Consider the following 16,385-nt stretch of genomic DNA (forward strand, 5'->3'; position numbering starts at 1 on the left):
GGAACTGTTGGTTCATTATCTCTGGGTGCAGTGCTGTGCTCTGAGGGACTCTGGTCCCCTGTGGTGGCCACCAGACCTGGCTGCAGTGCAAATAACAGCAGCAAGGGGCTGGCGTGTGGCTCCCTGATGAATAGTCCTGGCTGTGTGGATGTAGAGGTGGTGCTGGTAGGTCACAATGTACCCCATGTCCTTCTGTGCATCAGGATGTCCAGCAGCGTATGTGGGCTGACTTTGCTACTGTAAGCAGATTGATGATGGAGATCCCAGCCCTCTTATCCAATGTGTTGTCAAAGTAAAGAGGTGAAGAGCCAGAAAAGGAGAACTCATTTATGAAGAGCAGGACAGTGGCTCTCTTCTGAATGGCAGCCACCTTCATTTGTCCCAACACAAGGGTCAGACAGCAGCAAGGCTCAGAGTTTAGTCCCAGTGATGCTAAAGGGCCTGGATCCCCAGATCTTCCTGCTGAAAAATAACAGTGAAACATTTAAATAATGTAAATACACCCATGAAGTAGGGGGGTATTTGTCCCAAGAAAGGGTGTCGTGATATCACCATATAACTACACAGATTATTCACCTAATCAGGTGAGGTTAGGCGTTTTTTATCACTATCTGTTACTGGTATCACACTGCTGGCAGTTACAACATTTAATTGCATTTTCCTGTAAGAAAATGCTTATCTTGCTAAAAAATGGGATTCTCTGCAATCAGTTTTGTAGGCTTGTTTCCATTTAATTCTTTACCATCAGTGCTATCTTAATCCATCCTCCAAGGCCAGTCCTCTGGTTTTATCCTCTGCTGATCCGAGGTCATGAGCAGGCAAAAGTCTCCAGGCCAGGTCCTTGCAATTGTCTGTGCCTGCCAAGGGCTCTGTCCCCTTCTCTTGCATGGGGCAAAAGTGACCTCCAAGATGTGCTGGAGCTGTCTCATCCCCCCTTGTATCAGGTCTCAGTCCAGTGCTCCTAAACTGGCTGTGATTTGTGTATCGCTGCCCCGTCTGGCTACTAAATTGATGCTTTTTTGGATGCTGGAGGAGAATTTTTCTCTGCTTTCTAAATCTCTTAATAACTGAGGATTTGGGTGTAAAAGCATTAACTGCACTCGGTTCACTGTGGTTTTTTTTTTTTTTCAGTCATAGCTTGGCTTTTTATTTTCCCTATAGGCACAGGAACCATTTATAGCCGAGGTGGGCCGAGTTTGCAACTTATTAATCTCTCCCTTGCATGTGGGTTGAAAAGAGACACCATGCCTTTATCAAAAGCCAGGCTAGCACAAAAGCCTATGCAAAATCATCATCAAATCCTATTAGAGGTGGAAAAAATCTCTTAGATCATCTCATTCATTTCCCTGCCAATGCTAGACTGTTCCTGAGAGTTAATTTTCTAGTGTCTGCTGCCAACTCCCTATGTGACTGCAGGTCTGTCATCTTGCCTTTGGGTTGTCACTGTAACTTCCACTCGTTTCCTTGCATTTCCAAACAAGCCTCGATTTGTTCGGTGTTTGCCTGTGTTAGTATTTGCCCTGTGTTATGTATTATCAGTGGTTTCTACTTGGAGAGTATCAGCAGCCTTGGGAAAGGCATCCCCATGGGATGGGTGTAATAGGTGCTTGGGTAGTGCCGTCACCCAAACAGGGGCTCCATCCCCTGCAGCCACCGCTACCTGCTGTAGGTATTGGGGGAGTGAACATCTCAAGGGGGAGGTTTCTCTCCTACAATCGTGGCTGTGGGTTCAATGCAAGCAGATTGTCCTCTTGTAAATGTAAAGCATTTCTCTTCTCCCAACCTTTCCTGGCGCCGCCTCCGATAAATTCCCACCCCGAAGTCCTGGTCTGGCTGCGACATCCACTCGGCAGGGGGGAAAAATAATAATAACTCAAAGCTGGAGCTATTTATAGCGTTAAGCAAATGCAGATTTCATCAGGGTTCGTTTCGGAGGAGGAAGCGGCGTCTAGGAGCAACTTGTAACTTCCCGCCGGCACTGGTGGCAGTGATTGAATTCCCCAGCACGGTCGGGGCAGCCTCGGGAAGGTCAGTCCGGCTACTGTCACCCGGAAAGCATCAAAAGCACGAGCTGTCGATGGCGAGTTGCATTTGCAGGGAATCTGAGGGCTTCCTAATTAACTGAGGATCTCCAAGCTGGAGCGAAGCTGCTCGACAAGCCCCCTCGTACGCCTCAAGTGCCAGGGCTCAGCTGATCGCCGCATCTAACAAGCGGCTGATTTTTTAACAGGAGCTCTGAGACTCAATCAGCTCCTAATGGCTCCGTTTCAAAACGTTTCAGCGCATTTTTCATCTCTTACACTGGAATTTATGCTCTTTGTTCCCTGCTCAAATATTCTGGCGCTTTTCCTTAATTTCAGGCTTCTGCCTTGCGATGGCTCCTCTGCCCTAACTAGGCAGCTCATCGCTTGCCTTTCCCCGTGCGCGGTCCTCTGCCGCAGCCGCTCGCTCTGCTTTCTAATCAGCAAGTTTCAGAAATGCCCCTTTTCTCTCCCCACGATGTGGATAGGCAGTGCTGTGGGGCCCAGATTTTCATAATTAAAAGGAAACCCACGTTTAAACAGTGTAATAAGAGCTGAAAAGTGGTTTCATTTCAGCTTTCAACCCCCTCCCTTTAAGATAGCGAATGCAGTTTGCAAATGCACCTGATCTTGACCTCCCCCCCTTGCTGATTTTATGCAGTGCTGCAGATTTGGGCTGATTTACACCATGGTAAATGAGATAAAACCCTCATTTTGGCTGCATTCACAGTGGAGTAAGAATATGCACATTTAAACCGAGGGCTTCGAGCTGCTGGGAAAACCACAGGGAATCTTTCCCAACATGTAACTCCCATAATGAGACCCACGCGAGGCATCCTTGGGAAGGCAGCAGGATAAACTCCCACCTAAGCAGTGCTTAGGAACAGATGAATTCCATTCAGGAAGGTAGGGAGTTAAACAGCAACTCTTTCAGACTTCTCCGTGTGTGTTTATGTTCAACGGCTTATCCATGTCTTGGGCAATTATTCACGTGAAATAGAATATAAATCCCACCGCCTAATTTTTCTCCGGAAAAATTCCACAAGGTAATCAAATCCTGAAGTACATATTCTATTCCGGGGGTTTTATCAGTAAATCAAATTTTTATCATTTATCAGCAAAAGTTAGATTTAAGCATCCTCACTGTAATGTTTGAAAGATGAACATTTGTTTCAGCGGGTCCTGTGCCAATCAATAATCTTCCAGCTTGACTCAGCTATCAATTATTGCTGCAATTATTTGTCTAGTTGGATATTTAAAATGTCATCAGAAAGAGATGATTACATATTCCAGAAAGCAAGGCACTGTATAATCAGATGAACTGAATCCAGTTAAATGTAGTGTGGTACTAACCTGTCCTTCAAAGCTGAATTCTGCAGCGGCGACTGAAACAACAGCTTTCTGCATTATTGTAAGGAAACGGATCTTAACCTTGGAACAGTGCGTGTTATTGGGGTCGGGTAATACTCGGCGAGAGGAGACCTTGCAAGCCTGGAAATTGAATCAGCCTTACTGACATAAAGGAGGGTTGGTTTTTTTTTTTGGGGGGGGAGGGCTGGTTTTGTTGGATTTCATCTGCAAATCTATAAATAAGAAAATCCACTCTTTTTCTCTTCCTTTCTGGGAATTTAAACTCCTGAGCTCAAAGCGCCAAATTTTCATGTGCCCTTTTTGCATTCCTTGACTTGATGTATGTATGGTAAATACTCTCTGTGCCCCGGGAACGCAATAAAGCTGTAGCAATTCTTGCAAGTCTTAACATCCTCCAAACTCCAGATATTCGGAGTATTATATCATTTTCAACTTCAAGGATATCTCAACGATGGAGAGGAGACAGAATAATCCAGGGGAGACTGGACAACTTTACGACACCTTTTGGTCCCATTTGCAAAGCAGGGAGGGGGGAAAATAAATATATATTATTGATTCGACTAATACTTGCTTGTGCAAGTTATGAAACTAAACGTTGTAGGATCTGGTTCAGTACTTGCTGTGCTTGCAACTCCATGGTGACATTGAACTTGCTCAGGGACAGAATAAACCTTTGCCTTCCTGGCAGGTGATTTGCAGGTTGAGGTGTCATTTGGGGGGACCTGCAGGTCCCCTGACCCACTTTGTCAGGATGGTTTGCTGCTGGCTAAATACCATTAATTTGAAAGGGAGAAGAAAGCAGGCCAAAGGGGAAGGCTGGGGAAGAGGAGAGTCTGAAGAGGATCCATTTTGGGAAGGAAAAGGTGGAATAAGGCTCTTAAGGAGAGCCCCATGTCATGCACATCCCCAAGCCCATCACTTGGCTGGGGGCTTTTCTGCCCAAGGCACTGGTGGGAGCAGGGATGCTGTGGGATGGAGAAGGGACCTTGGCAGTGCCTGGCTGGTGAGAAGTGCCAAGGTGGGGCTGGCAGGGACCATCACATCTCCGCAAGGCCGTGGTTTGAATGTATGTGCTTATTAGTTGGGCACATCAAATAGAGATGCTAATATGCAAAATGCAGCAAAATAAAGCAAAGCCATAGGTGATGAGGAGACTTGGTGGCCCAGCAGTGCCAGGACAGCCTCATGCCTGCTGGTGGGTAGTGGCAGGAAGGCGCCAGCCCCTGTTTTCTCACTAGGAGAAGGCTCACAGCCCTTTCAAAATGCCAGTGTGCTTCAATCTCTCCAGGCGTGCCCCATGCAGTAGAGCAGCCACATCCTCCAGCGAGGTCCCACAGCGCTAATCAGGTCACCAAACAGTAGTGGCTCTTCCCAGGAAAGAATATCCTGGCATTGCATCTAAAGAGTCTCTTTGTGTAGGGATATGTTTGGGCATTGCAGAGCAGCGCCCACAACACACACTCCAGCTTCAAGGCTGAGCCATGCCAGAGCTGGGATACAAACCAGATACAAACCCCATTGCTGGTCTCTGCCAGGGCTCTGGGGTCTTGTGCCACATCACGCCCCACATCAGCAGGCATGGCCTGAGATGTGATTAGAGCATCTCTTTTCTTCCCTTTGCAAGGAAGTTTTTGAAGTGAGCTCTGCTTTTTCTTAAGGTGCTGCTGGCCAGGAATAAAACAGTAGGAAAGGAAGCAGTTCATCGCATAGGTATATGAAGGTGAATAAAATGATTTGGAAGCTCTTTGTAGCTGTATAATTACAACATCACATTTAAAAAGTGAATTCTTGACTTGATTGTCCCCAGCAGCCACTGGGTAAATGCATAATTACAGAACACTGGAGCAAGGTATGGTCTGCTGGATAGTCAGGTTAGGCTTGAAAGGGCTTTGATGCTCTATTTAGGGCAAGGCTTAGATGAGGCTTGGTCCTTGGTGGGTCACAGCTTAGGTGGACCTTCCGGCAGGGGACACCCAGGTAGGTCCAGAGGAGGTGATTTAGGAAGTGTCGTCCCAGTGACATCACTCCTGTTGGAGTCCATTCATTTGCATTCATCACTGCATGTCTGGGATGTTGGTTACTTTGCTAATGATATTTTTAGAGGAACAAGATGGTATCAGTGAGAAGTTCCTCCTGTGGGGCTGACAACAACATGTAGCTCACCCTGTAGGTCCCGCCATCAGTGTTGGAAGTTATGGGAGCTACCACCCATGTGATGCTGCAGTCTGCATCGCCTCTATTTCTCCATCACTGAGCATTAGGGTATAACATACATGTGTGTGATCAGGTCTTCTTTGCTTGAAGGGTTTCTTTCCTTCCAAGCTGAATTCCACGCACAGCGTTGTTTTCCGACTGTAGTTTTCTTCTGTTCCTCACTAATCAAGACACGACAGATTTCCACCCCCCTGAAGTTTTAAAAAAGCACAAAATCAGTCACAGCCTCATCCCTCACTTGCCAAGTTGGAGCTCGAAGCAGGTTTTCTTGGTGGCCAAATCATAATCGCCTTGAAAATGGTGACAGACGTTGAGGTCGGGCTTGTACTCCTGGCAGTGCTGGGGTGCTCCAGCAGGACCCCAGCACCCTGCACGTCCATGCTGAGGCTCCAGCAAACCATTGAGTTTATTGATTTTGTTAATGAAATATTCTTTTGGTGGGGGGAATTGGGTGTGATGGGTTTAGTTCTGCTTACGTGAATGAGTAAATACACCAACTATGCTGCGGCTACAACCACAGTGGTCATGGATGAAGCTGTCACTTCTGCAAGGGCCAGATGTGCCCCAGGGTTATGAGGAGCCCAGTTGCAGGGCTATGGATGGAGCCCTTCCTGCTTCTGCCTGCATCCCCCACCAAAAGAAGCTGCACATTGCTCTTCTGCAGGAAGGAACTGGCCTCCCTGTTTGCATCCTTTCCCATTGGCTCTTTCCCCAGGCCCAAAGAACTTCTGTTTTGTGGAGTCATAGACTGGTTTGGGTTGGAAGGGACCTTAAAGATCATCTGGTTCCAACCCCCTGCCACAGGCAGGGACACCTTCCACTAGACCAGGTTACTCAAACCAGTGACGGTTTGGCTGTGGGAGAGAAAAAGGTGAATTCCTGGGTTTCCTAACTTCAGTCTAAATCTTTGAATGGCAAGGTAGTGCCAGCTGTACCTTTGTTTTTATTATGGCTGTTGCTTGGGTTTCTTTTTGAAGTTTGAGTCATGGCATAAGCATTTTATTCTGGTTCTTCTTTAAAAGAGGGGCTTTTGAAAGGAGGTGTAATAAAAAAACCCCCAGCATTGCTCATACTTGGTTCAGAAAATATTTTGCCAGTTTTATTAAAATTGTTTTAGGGAATTTGAATTTGCTGGAAGAATAATTTTTTTCAGGGATATCAGTAAGTCTTATTGATAAAAGCAAATAAGGAAAGGCTGGTAAAGATGGCAAATGGGGCACTGAGGATCCCACAAAGCAAAACATCTTCTAGATTTTAGACGTTTTCACAACTAAGCCAGTCCCAGGACCCAACATCAGACCTGTTCATCAACAACAAGGACTTGATTTGCAGCATTTCATTTTTCAGATGCACAACAGCAATGGTGCTTCTCATTTCACAAGCAATGCTGTGTCACTTCCTAGAGAGTTTTGGGGACATTTTCCTTTTTCAGTGTTTCTGAATCTGGTTCATCTAGTGGTAAAGAGTAAAGATTAGAGAGAAAGTACCCTGTTGTACAGAAATGCAGCTACTGCTGTTATTTATTAGTATTATAATTATTGTGACAACAGCAGCGACAGCGTTGATGCTAACAGTGCTAACAGCTACTTGCAAATGGTTAATGATGGACCAGGTTAACAACGTGCCTTTTGCAATCTGGAGAATCAGGAGGAAGAATTAGTGCAAGAAGGAAAAGGTATGTTTGGACAGTTGCAGTTTCCTGTCTAAACTGATGCTGCCGACTACCAGGAAAAGGTGAGTCACGACAAAGCAGCTATTTCTTACCAAGGGAGAAGTGGGCTGCTGCAGGCGTGGAGTGGACCCACTTATCTCCTGGCCCTGTGATGCTTCCTGTGTCCCAACTGTTTCACTTCTCTAGTTTTCAGTTGAGAGGAATTTCAAACAGTACAGATTTCCAAAAGAGGGAGGAGGGGAAAAAAGAGAGATATTTGACAAGCCAGATGGAGAAGAACTGAATCAAGTACAAGTGGTAACAATTAATTCAATTTTTTTTCTTCCCCCCCATTAAATACTATATCAACTCCAAATTTATCAGTCCAAAAATCAAGCAGCTGATATGAAAGCTCTGAATAAAGAAGTTCCTGCGTTTGGCTCAGGGTGTTCCTCTGATAATTGTTTGGTGGTGAGCAGAGGAGAGGGGGGATGCTTACTGCAGGTTGCAGGGGTTTGGGTCGCTCTTAACTTCTGGTCTTTGCTGTTTGATAGCAGAAGGTGTGAATGTGTTTTGTAGGTGCAGGTAGCCCAGTAAAGACACCTTGGCTTTGCTTACACATTCGGGATTTTTGGGAAGCTGGAGAAAGCAGGAGCTCAGCCACCAAGGCTGGTGGTGCTGGCTTGTGATGTGATGCTGCTGAGAACAAGGGCTGGACCATTGGGGCAGTGAGGGCCACATCCTGGTCTGCTTGGAGATTTCTCTGGCACAGGGATTTCTCCAAGGGAGTAAATCTGCAGCTGTGAATGAAATCCTTGGAAATTCCACTGGCACGGAGGCAGTCAGTGTTTACGCCGCTGTTTTGTTTGGGAAAACACTGGGAAAACTGGGGTATCTCTAATAGTGTGTGTTTGTATGCAGCCCGTACGATGCCCTGTGGTACAATACTCGTTACATTAACATCTTGCTCCATAAGCTGGTGATCCTTCCCAAACAACATCCTGCACTGTGTGCTGCCTGTTTCGGATAGGGGCACTGAGAGGATGCTGCATGTGGTGTTTCAGCATTGTTCTTCTGTCAGGACTGGTGTGTCCGGCGAGCAGCTTTCCTGGATCCAGCCCTGACTTTTGAGAAACTAAGGAAGCTCTTCCAAAGCACATTGGCACCCGCATGCAGATTATTCCATTACTCACTTGGCAGTGCCTGAACTTGCATGCCTAGCTCCAGAAATCCTTTTGTGATTTTTTCGCTTTCCCCCTCCCAGCAGTGGCATCTAGCTGACAGCTTCTCCTCCCAGCTGGTCTTCTCCCCAGCATCTTGTCTGGCTTTGCTGCTGGTGGCTGTGGACATGGCTGTGGGTCTTGCTCAGAGCCAGCTATATTGTGCCTGGAGATGTTGGCTTGCATCGACTCGGACTTTTAGCGTGCTGGGTGTATCTGTGAGCACAATAGAGAAGAGCCAGGGGTTTTTTAGTATCAGAAAAGCCCCTTAATACTGAGAGCAGCCATCTCTTCATATTTTACTGACTAATTGTGCCAACTGCCCTTAAAGGCACTCAAATGCCAATATCCATCCCACTCATTTGTTAACATTTTTCGGATCAGAAGCTAAATCTGTCACTCGTGTGTCACTGGTTAAATCACTTCTTTTGGGGGCAGGAGAGCTGTTCTGCTGCTTTTATTTTTTAGGCAGGAGCCAATAAATTCAGAGATACTAAACATTTGCACTGTGGTGGAATGCTGTGCCCTGTCATTAGTCCTTTGCTGGCTGGGATGTAGAAAAGGAATACGTAATGGTGGGTGAGACTGGTCAGGTTTCGTATTGGCCCCACCTTTGTATTTGGTACATGGTATCCCCATGTAATTCCCCTAGAGGGGTAATTTCCCAAATATGAAGAAAATGAGCAGTAAAATTGACTGGGAGGAAAAATGTAGACGCAAAAATGTGAATGGTAATTGGAAGCTATTTGTAAAGAGATGATGAGCTGTCCAGGAAGGAGAGGGCAACTCTGGCCCAAATCCAACACCTACTTCACCCGCTTCAGTGGTGAGATGAGAACAGCAATTAGATATTAAAAAAATCAATAGATGACAATTAAAAAATGGAAAATAGATAGCAATCAATGGCAGTGAGAAATCATTGTGGGTAGAGAACTGGCCAGGAGAGGCCAAGGAAAGCTCGTGCCTGCCACTGATGGAGAAGAGAGAAGAGCTTCTCAGGGTCCTGGAGAAAAGAGAAACTCTCGAAGTGATGGGTGGAAGAAGCAATAAGGTAGAAGTTTTAAATGAATATTTCTGCTGTAGATCTGGAAAGCAGCAGTGTTATGTTTTTGTATCATAGGTGGCTGATGAAGCTTTTTCTAGCTCATGAGGATCTTAAAGTTCTTTTCCAACCTAGCTGATTCTGTGATTAGTAGCCAAGGAGGATGTTATACAAGGTACAATGGAAATAAATATTTTTAACTGAAAAGTACCTGACAGTTTGCACCCAAAATCCCTAAGGAATTGGTATGTGAATGCTGGTTTTTAGTAAAGCTTATGGACTGGGAAAATGCTGTCAAGAGCTCATCGGGGTAAGCGGGGGAGAGTTGGCAACACTTTGCTTATCTCTACTGGGCAGAATAATTGAAGAGCCTATATAAGATTGAATTGATAAAGAGTTAAAGGATAGAAATATAATTCATGCCACTCAACTTAGATTTATGGAATATAGATCTTGTCAAATAAACCTGATTTCATTCTTCCACATGACAACTTTGGTTGATAAATGTAGATGAAATAGACTCTGCAAGGCGTTGGACGCGGCGCTGTGTGACATTGTGTGTAGGAAGACTGAGCACTGGGCGGTATCGCTAGGATGGGTGATTCAGAGATGGTTGAGAGCAGGGTTGGGTACAGCCTGCTGTGGTCCTTGGCTAGAAGAATGGAACTGGGGCCGTGCTTACAGAGCTGAGGTGCGGTACCCCAGAAGGCAGCAGCTCTGATGGATGCTTCAAGGAAAACCAACCCCTTCCCAGCATGATGCTGGGGTGAGAAAGGCTTGAGTAATGGAGGAGGATGGAGGGGTGGCTTTGGGATGTAAAAATGACTAAATTTAGAAGTGTGCCTTGATTTCTGGGTGCATAAATACCCATTGGTGTACAGGGAAGGCCACATTGTGTACCAGCGGGCTTTTCAGTGTATCAACCCCAAACAAACCCTTGATAGAAAAGGAGAATGGGTAGAGGTTGGAGCCAGAGAGATTCAGGTGAACCCTACTACCTGTCTTAAGTGTGGTTAACTGTGAGAACAGACTGTGGTGCAAGCAGTGGGTCCTCTCCTTGTCTTCCAAGCTGGTTTGAATGGTTTTCACTGGAATTTCATGCTTTGCCCTAAAGACAATTTGCAGGCTGAAGGAGGTCATGCATTACCTAAAGACATCTTGTGGGCCATGGCTTAGGACAACTGAGCAACACGTATTGCAGGAAAGGTTAGAGAATGAGAGCTGGTGATCCCTTTTGACCTTAAATTCCTTGATATGAAGCAGTTGAGGATGTGAGCTCCAGCCCCACTGCTGGTGGCCAAGGAGGGCTGGTTCAGCATTCCTGCTATCCTCTTGGAAATCAGCTGAAAGTCTTGATGGTTTTGCAGTGCTGCTTTGGATAACATATCCCATCACATTCCCTCAGTGGACGATGAGGTATCAAGAGCCCCATGAGACCTTCTCCAGCTCTGTCCTTGGCCAGCACCAGCTACTGCATCTCCCTGTTGTGCTTGTGGCCTTGCCCAGATGCCTTAGCTGGGAAGCCCGTGTGGATATAGAGGCCCATAGCTCAGAGATATCAGTGGATCTGCAGCCTTTGGGTCCTACAATCCTGCCTGGCTTTTGGGGGGACCCAAGCACTGCACCAAAACCCATGTTGCTGGGATGGGAGGAAGGAAAGGTGAGTTCCCTTCCAAAACCAGGGGTTGCTGCAGCGGTGTAAGGACCTGTCTCGTTGCTGGCGGGCGACACATGGATTAGTGCCATAATTCTTGCAGTTTGGCAAGGCTGCATCAGACTGGAACGTATCTCTAGGTGGTGATATGGTCAGTCAATAGCCTTCATAATTAATCAAGCACTAATAGACAAATTAGAAATCGTGTCTCTTCAAAGCAGGACGTGGAGGCAAATGGCTGGTGGATTTTAACTGTTTCGCTGCTTTGATTTTATTGCCTGGTTTCACGTTGCTCCCTTGGAGATGGTGGGTTGTTTATAGGGGAAGTTTTGTACATAAACATGATTTCAAATTTAAATTATTCTCTTGATTACCAAATGCGGATGGTGAATTGAAAACTTGTTTTTCAGGCAAGCACATGAAGAATAATATTACATTTTACACTCCACTAAATCAATGTAGCCCTAATTTTGCCATGCAGGAAATCAATTCCAGTCTTTGTAACAGTCGAAGATGTTATGAACAAAGTAATTTCGCAAATTATGGCAAGTAACACATTTATTGATGACTGTAGTTTAGGAATTTAGAATTTGTGAGCGCTGTAATATAATAAGGCCATACTGGCGGGAGCTGAGTGAAATACAGATTATACGGTGAAACTGTAATGCATCATTTGCTATTAGTGGACTGGTAATAATTACCAGTTTCAAAGCAGCTTTTTCCATGTAATCTTTAGTCTCAGTCGTAACAGCCCTTCTCATTGACATTATGATTACACGAGCTGCCCTTATGATCTAGAATATCTAGTTGATGGGAATACTAAAATGTGGTAGCGAACGCTTGATGTTGTATCCTCATTAGAAGATAAAATGCTATTTTCTCTGACCTGATCTATAAGGTAGAGAGGCGAGGCAGCGTTACATTGTTAGCTCCCACCGTGGTGTTAAAAACTTCCACTTCATTATGGTGAAGCAAGATGAAATTTCCCCATTGAAGATTTTTTTTCCCGAGCTCACAAATGAGCATAGGAATGTGCAAGTCCAATTGAATTTCCCTCTCATTTCAGCAGATTTAAGTATTTATCTGCACTCACACGCCTGGCACATCCTAAACACCGCAGTGCATTTTATTCTGACGCCGCTTTCAGGATGAAACGTTAAATATTATTCTAAGGGCTTTTCAAGTGATTAAAGTGTTAAATGCCTGCTGTAGATGATTGAGTCTCTTTTTACTCGCCTGATTCAGCTTCTCAGGCCAAACGTAGAGTAACCACAGGGCTGGGAGGCAGGGAGGAAAGCTGCGATGGGGCCTCTCGTATCCCCAAATCATCGCTCAGCTCGCTGGAGAATGAAAATGCCCATAGGAGGCTTTTCTTCCCCTCCTCCCAAGTGAAATGGGAAACAAGACGAGCGCAGATAAAGCGATGTTTTCTTTCCAAATCTTCCACATTTGGCTTTTTCTTTTCCTTTCCTTCATATTAGGCAAATAGGGGAAACCTAACAGGGGAGCTCTCAGTGCAGCGCATAAAGAGCTTTACCCAGGAGTGGTGCCTACAGAGCAGATGCCTCTTAATGTTACTGTTGGGTCAGGGCAGGAGTACGCGGTGCAGGCAGGTATCACCCCAAGCACTGATGCCCTTCGAGGGCTCCTGGTTTATTCCTCAGCAAACCTCAAGATCATGTTTGTTTTTTCAAATATCACTAAACAGCAGCTCTACGAGAACTGCTGGACAGGGCTGGGAATGAATTTTTATCCTCTGAGCTCCAGTTTCAGTTTACCAGCATTTAGCAAAAACATCCATAGGGGGGTGGAAGTGAATTATTTGCCAAATCACAGTCATCGATAAAAGCACTCTCACCTTTGCCCTGTCTCACACCACCCCTTCCTTGTGGGCAGCCCTCAAAAACTTACTCACTCCCCCTTGTTTTGCCATATATTAGAAGGGGCTGCTCTCTGCTGTCATTATTAGCTGCTTTTTGTTTAGTTATTTATTAGTTGGTTGCTCTTTTATAATGTCCGTGTTATCTCCAAAAATAAATTATCATGAAATAGAGTTAGCTCGCTACTTGCCAAAGTGGCATTTACCATCCTCAGCTTCTTTTCAGTGCGAGAGAAATAATGTGGCTCCGGCAGGGCGCTCGGCCAGGCCTCCTGGCCACCCTCCAGCTCTTTCCCTGGCAGAGCTGCTGCTCTCTCTGCCTTCCCCTTTCCTCATCCCATGCTCTATTTTATTTAACTTTTTCCCCTTTTTTTCCTTCTTTTTGCGCCAGAGTTGAATCTCTGCTAAAGAGCAGGAGATACTGTCCATTTTTGTCCTTATTATTAGTCTCAAAATAAGGAGGAGGCTAATGTGGTGATGCCCAGCTTGCCAGCAGTTGGGCCACTTTGGGTTGCTGCTTTGAACCAATGTACGTGGTTTTCTGGAGTGCTTTTTACAAGATTTGTATTTATTTATCTATCTATTTCAGTTTAAATATTAGCAGCCTCTGGCATCCATTGACTTTACCATCTCTTGTTATTTATATCTTGTTTTGCTGCAGTTACCCACTGGGGTTCAGGTCTGAACCCAGGGCTGAGGACAGCGGGAGGAGGTGGGTGGGTTTTGGACCTCCCCATCATGCCCCTCATGTCCCCCTGTCCCCTTCCTACACCTGAGTTGGGATGTCCCTTCCCCAGCTCCCAGCTGAGCATCCCAGAGGAGAGCAGCTTAGGCAGGGAGACGAGCTCTCACCCGCCGGTGCATGGCCGAAGATTGACGCTGCTTGTTGTGTTATTTTGCAGGTAAAGACGAGCCCAGCAGCTACACGTGTACGACTTGTAAACAGCCTTTCAACAGCGCCTGGTTCCTCTTGCAGCACGCACAGAACACGCACGGCTTACGGATCTACCTAGAAAGCGAGCACGGCAGCCCCCTGACGCCACGGGTTGGTATCCCAACAGGACTAGGTGCAGAGTGCCCTTCCCAGCCACCTCTCCACGGGATTCACATTGCAGACAATAACCCTTTTAACCTGCTCAGAATACCCGGCTCGGTCTCGAGGGAGGCGTCGGGGCTGGGAGAAGGGCGCTTCCCACCCACACCGCCCCTCTTTAGCCCTCCCCCGAGGCACCATTTGGATCCGCATCGCATTGAGCGCCTGGGTGCGGAAGAAATGGCTCTGGCCACCCATCACCCTAGTGCCTTTGACAGGGTGCTGCGACTGAACCCCATGGCGATGGAGCCCCCCGCTATGGATTTCTCCCGGAGGCTGCGGGAGCTGGCCGGCAACACCTCCAGCCCACCCTTGTCCCCGAGCCGGCCCAGCCCTATGCAAAGGTTGCTGCAGCCCTTCCAGCCCGGCAGCAAGCCCCCGTTCCTGGCCACGCCGCCCCTTCCTCCTCTGCAGTCTGCTCCTCCTCCTTCCCAGCCGCCCATGAAGTCCAAGTCCTGCGAGTTCTGCGGGAAGACCTTCAAGTTTCAGAGCAACCTGGTGGTCCACCGCCGGAGCCACACCGGGGAGAAGCCCTACAAGTGCAACCTCTGCGACCATGCCTGCACGCAGGCCAGCAAGCTGAAGCGCCACATGAAGACCCACATGCACAAGTCATCCCCTATGACGGTGAAGTCGGACGACGGGCTCTCCACCGCCAGCTCCCCTGAGCCGGGCACCAGCGACCTGGTGGGCAGCGCCAGCAGCGCCCTCAAGTCTGTGGTGGCCAAGTTCAAGAGCGAGAACGACCCCAACATGATCCCTGAGAATGGGGACGAGGAAGAGGAGGAAGAGGAGGAGGAGGAGGAGGAGGAAGAGGAGGAAGAGGAGGAGGACTTGAACGAGAGCGACCGGCCGGACTACGGCTTTGGGATGAGCCTGGAGGCAGCCCGCCACCACGAGAACAACTCTCGGGCCGGCGAGGAGGGTCGGTCGATGCCGGACGTCATGCAGGGCATGGTCTTGAGCTCCATGCAGCACTTCAGCGAGGCCTTCCACCAGGTCCTGGGGGAGAAACACAAGCGGGGCCACCTCCCCGAGCCCGAGGTGCACAGGGACACTTGCGACGAAGACTCGGTGGCCGGCGAGTCCGACCGCATCGACGAGGGGGCAGTGAACGGCCGGGGCTGCTCCCCGGGGGAGTCCGCCTCGGGAGGCTTATCCAAAAAGCTGCTGCTGGGTAGCCCCAGCTCCTTGAGCCCCTTCTCCAAACGCATCAAGCTGGAGAAGGAGTTCGACCTGCCGGCCGCCGCCATGCCCAACACCGAGAACGTTTATTCCCAATGGCTGGCGGGCTACGCCGCCTCCCGGCAGCTGAAAGACCCCTTCCTCAGCTTCGGCGACTCCCGACAATCGCCCTTCGCCTCCTCCTCCGAGCATTCCTCGGAGAACGGCAGCCTGCGCTTCTCCACGCCGCCGGGCGAGCTGGACGGAGGGATCTCAGGCCGCAGCGGCACGGGAAGCGGAGGGAGCACCCCCCATATTAGTGGCCCGGGCCCTGGGAGGCCCAGCTCAAAAGAGGGCAGACGCAGCGACACTTGTGAGTACTGTGGGAAGGTCTTCAAGAACTGTAGTAATCTCACCGTCCACAGACGGAGCCACACGGGCGAGAGGCCGTATAAGTGTGAGCTTTGCAACTACGCCTGCGCCCAGAGTAGCAAGCTCACCCGGCACATGAAAACACACGGGCAGGTGGGAAAGGACGTTTACAAATGCGAGATTTGTAAGATGCCTTTTAGCGTGTACAGTACCCTGGAGAAACACATGAAAAAATGGCACAGTGATCGAGTCTTGAATAACGAGATAAAAACTGAATAGAGGTATATTCGTTACCCACCCCCCCCACCCCACACCCCAACATCCACCCCCATCCCTTCCCCGCACCCCGCATCCCCGTAGAGGTTTTCTAGTCCCTTGTGATGGAAATCATGGAAAGCTAAGGATATTTGGAAAGTGCTTGTCACCAGCACACCCTGTTTATTTTCTTTTTGTTCTCACCGTTTGAATGCATGATCTGTATCGGGGCAATACTATTGCATTTGACGCAAACTTTGAGCCTTTCTCTTGTGCAATAATTTACATGTTGTGTATGTTGGGGTTGTTTTGGTTTTTTTTTTAATTTTTCTTATTTTTGTTTTGGTTTGTTTTGGGTTTTTGTTTTGGTTTGTTTCTATTTTTCTTTTTCTTCTTCTTTTCATTTTTGGATTAGACAGCATGTATGGTATGTTATGGCTGTTTTTAAA

At 47.6% G+C, this 16,385-nt stretch overlaps 1 protein-coding gene across 9 annotated transcripts in view; it reads left to right on the forward strand.

The window, feature by feature from the left end:
* The window catches only part of BCL11A (BAF chromatin remodeling complex subunit BCL11A), a 78,891-nt gene that overhangs the window by 50,618 nt on the left and 11,888 nt on the right, over window positions 1–16,385 (forward strand). For 4 of the 9 annotated variants that reach the window (XM_030489683.1, XM_030489677.1, XM_030489679.1 and 1 more), the window contains exon 3: window positions 13,955–16,385. This exon is cut by the window's right edge and continues 3,343 nt beyond it. In XM_030489683.1, coding sequence (XP_030345543.1) covers window positions 13,955–15,960 — 2,006 coding nt within the window. In that variant the 3' untranslated portion in view covers window positions 15,961–16,385. The remainder of the gene's footprint in view (window positions 1–13,954) is intronic. The other 5 variants (XM_030489684.1, XM_030489678.1, XM_030489685.1 and 2 more) reach the window with 4 other exon arrangements.

Source organism: Strigops habroptila, chromosome 6 (assembly GCF_004027225.2).
Source record: "Strigops habroptila isolate Jane chromosome 6, bStrHab1.2.pri, whole genome shotgun sequence".
Taxonomy (NCBI): Eukaryota; Metazoa; Chordata; class Aves; order Psittaciformes; family Psittacidae; genus Strigops; species Strigops habroptila.